At 33.9% G+C, this 3,638-nt stretch overlaps 1 protein-coding gene across 5 annotated transcripts in view; it reads left to right on the top strand.

Moving 5' to 3' along the window:
* Positions 1–3,638, top strand: part of LOC109542535 — a 58,229-nt gene that overhangs the window by 24,907 nt on the left and 29,684 nt on the right. For all 5 annotated transcript variants that reach the window (XM_019911791.2, XM_019911795.2, XM_019911790.2 and 2 more), the window contains 4 exons: positions 153–363; positions 1,731–1,969; positions 2,772–3,129; positions 3,197–3,453. In XM_019911791.2, coding sequence (XP_019767350.2) covers positions 153–363; positions 1,731–1,969; positions 2,772–3,129; positions 3,197–3,453 — 1,065 coding nt within the window. The remainder of the gene's footprint in view (positions 1–152; positions 364–1,730; positions 1,970–2,771; positions 3,130–3,196; positions 3,454–3,638) is intronic.

Below are 3,638 nucleotides of genomic sequence, written 5' to 3'. Positions count from 1 at the left end.
TGAAGCGATTCAGAATGTAATTTGAAAAATTAATTCGTTAAAAGTGAAAAATAACTAAGTTCCAATATAATATTTTTGATTTACGTGAAACACGTTTCGAATCATTACATATGGAATTAAATGTGCAAGCGATTTACTAAAACTGCTTACAGGATCTTCAAGTATTGCACCTTCAACTAGTGCAAACACCGATGGCGACGTACAGGCACCATCATCTGTGAGCAATGACAACGGAACAGCAACAAACGGTGCTGTTGACGAATTGATCCATAACATAAGAAGAACTGCGGAATATGAAGTTAGAAACCGAATCTTGCCAATTATAACATCTATTCCACCTCCTGATAGACCAGAACTTATAAGGTATCTATGAATGTTAGTTATTGTAAAGCTTAAATGGATTTGTTTAATGAAAAAGTTTAGTTATTCCGATCGAGTATTTGTATATTTCTTTACAAATTGATAATTTCAGACGTATCTTATGTATTATTGATTTTTTTAAAGAATGTATACTTTTTCAGTATTGCAAATCGCGAACAAATGTTTAGAGATGCTGAGAAAAATGTAATTTTATTATTTTCTGTGATTGGCATGCAGTGGCGGATATCATAAACATATTTAGGGTATCCACCCTTGAAACAAATCTTGATAGCTATACGTAGTTCAATTCGATGTTTTAGACCTGGGATGAGCAATCTTTTTAATCAACGGGCCAATTTAAATTTTGAATTTTTTTGGAGAGTCGAACATAAAGTAACACTTATTATTAATTTCAAAACTATATTTATAGTAAACATTAGAATAAAAATATATAAAGTTAAAAAAAGTAAAGATTACATATACAAATTTTAATGCAAAATAAGAACAAATAAGGAAAGAACGGAACAGAAAAGATTTCTAGTTTCACTCTCCTTTGAAAACTTTTGAAAAGATATTCAATTTTAGGCGACACCCTGCTATTGGTATATTTTTGAGAAAAACTATTTTATGCTCGGAAACGGATAAAGTAGGGTAGAAAGACTTTTAATAAAAATTATTGGCAATGAAGAAAGAACACAAAAAAATATACAGAGTGTTCCATTTATAATAAGTAAGTTTGAGACTTATAACCGGAAGTCTCATAATGTTCATCTGAAAAGAACGTCTCCGAAATTCCCATTATCCAAATTTACAGGATTCAAATCCCATTAGTTTCCGAAATATTCTAATGGATGCTGGTATCATAATTTGTAAAAGGGTGTTAAAAGAGTGTAAAATAATTAAAGGGATAATGGTATGAACAAAATTAAACACAAAAGTTTTACTAAAACAGCCAGTAACAAGTTTGGAGATATCAAGAGTAATTATTCGACGTTGAAAATACGCATTTCGGTTTTTTTATTCATATATGGTCGATCTATTGTGAAATAAACATTAATTATTCGACAATATATTGTTGGCGCACAAGTGTTAGTGATTGCTCTTTATTCTGACACAAAATGAATAATTGCTAGTAGTAATGTTTCAAAAATGTCCGAAACCATTGCAAAGTAATGGTTTGAGTCGGACTACTAATCCGGGCTCGATTTACTAATACTTAATTGTTTATTATGATTATCTGTAATTATTTTACATCGTACTAACCAACAAAGGTGTTTTTTTAACTTTGCACAAAATGAAATATTTGTATTTTTATCCGAGTTTGACATCACTTAAAGTTATGGTATCTGTTACATGTACATTTTTGTTAGGCTATTTGAGAACAGTCGCGAACATGTTCGATTGCGGTTTCGGCAAATGTTTCCTGCCTTTTTACGACGTCATGCACGCAGATCTATGCGAGTTCGAATTGGAAGTTCCACTGATAGCAGTAGTTCGGACAATGAGGTTGGACGTCATTTGCCTTCAAATGCGAATCACCTGAATTCAGAAGCCAGTGAATTTCCAACTCGCATCGAAGATCCAAATATCACTACTGATAATACCGCAGGTAACGATATGTAGTTGTTAGAAATTAGTTATCACTAGATACTGTGAAAACTTAGGTGGTGTCTTTTTTTAGTATATTTAGCTCTTTATACATAATATATATACTCTATATACATAAAAAAAAATTGTTTATCAAAACACTGTTCTAGAACGTTTTTGTCGTAACTATTTCATTTCAAAAATTTCAAACATACAGATTTGTTATGTGGTGAAGTACTTGGAATTTTAGGTAAAATTAAAAACGTAATAAAAAATGAAGTATTGGCAATTTAAATTAAACGAAAACCCAGAAATCACAGTAGTAGGAACGCCCAAAAAGAACTAAAAATCGTAAAGTAATATATTTGTCTAATTGAATGAATTAACAAATCGTGTATCAAAGTGTGTATTCCTGCGTAAATTGATTGTGGCAACAATCCTTTTGTGGTGAGTGATGCAGGTTAAAATGCAAATTATTGATGCAGTTTAAAAATGCACTATCGGCGAAAAATTGGTTTATTTTAAAAACACATCTCTCGACTCTTTCTTTTGTCTAGTCTTTTGTCTTGTCTTTCAACTAGATAAATATTATTGAAACTTGGAAACAAATACACAATTTGTTAGCTCATTTTGTCCAGTAGGTATGTACCCACCAATTTCAATAATCTTTATCTAGTGTATAACCCAATTGAAAAAGAGTCGAGAAATGTGTTTTTAAAATGAAGAAATTTTTCGCCAATTTGTTTAACCTGCATCAATTATTTAGTTCAATATTCCGATTCCCTGCGGAAAATCTTGAAACAAATGTTTGTTGTTCTCTGTAGCTCCCCAATCCACTGATAATGCAACATCGTATTCCTCCACTTCATCTGCAACTTTACCTCCTCGACTAGAGAGGAACTTCAACACCGAGTTAGAGCAATTAGTAACATCTCTTCTCACCGAGATTGAACGGAGCGACAGTCGATCTGCAAATAACACGCCGGCAACTTCAAATAGCACCACCTGCGATATTAATAATAATTATTCACAATCGACGAGCGCTAGAACTCGACCCACCCACCCTCATTTATGGCCCGGAAGTGGTGTTACAATTCCTCAGCCACCTGGAGAAAGCATAGAGAATATGTTTCAGAGCGACTCAGTCCGCGAATCTGAAAGTGAACGTTCGTCCCGTTCTCGGTGAGAAATTTTGGTGTCTAAGCAACTCAATTGACAAGAATCTGAACAAATAATATATATTTGTTAGGTGGACGCAAGATATGCCTAATGCATCGGGGGGGACTAGTCATTTCGGCTACCGTAGGCCTTCGCATCACGATCCTCGTGGCAGCCCTTTCTCTAACAGCGACACCAGAACAACTAGCTCTCCCATGTACACAACAGCTGGTCTCAGACGTAGATTTTTTTCACACCGAGTATCTGCATTTATGCCAACCAGAGTTAATTATAGCAGGATGAGATGCAGGAGAAACCCCCACTACGCAGTGGGGAGTGGAAGATCTGGTACGATTAGAATTAATTAACTAACTTGAAATAATAAGTATGAAATTTGAAACGGCTTTTCTGCAACACATATCGATAGGTAGATGAAACATTTATTACATATTTATTGAATAACATCACACGTTAGACCTGGGAAGTTTAGTTCACCTTGCTGATTTCCATCTTTCAATCTCGGTCAGCAAAGT

The sequence above is a fragment of the Dendroctonus ponderosae genome, unplaced genomic scaffold, assembly GCF_020466585.1.
Source record: "Dendroctonus ponderosae isolate FM_Combo_2020 unplaced genomic scaffold, Dpon_F_20191213v2 Dpon_F_20191213_3, whole genome shotgun sequence".
Taxonomy (NCBI): domain Eukaryota; kingdom Metazoa; phylum Arthropoda; class Insecta; order Coleoptera; family Curculionidae; genus Dendroctonus; species Dendroctonus ponderosae.
This window is presented reverse-complemented; position numbering and strand designations above follow the sequence as displayed.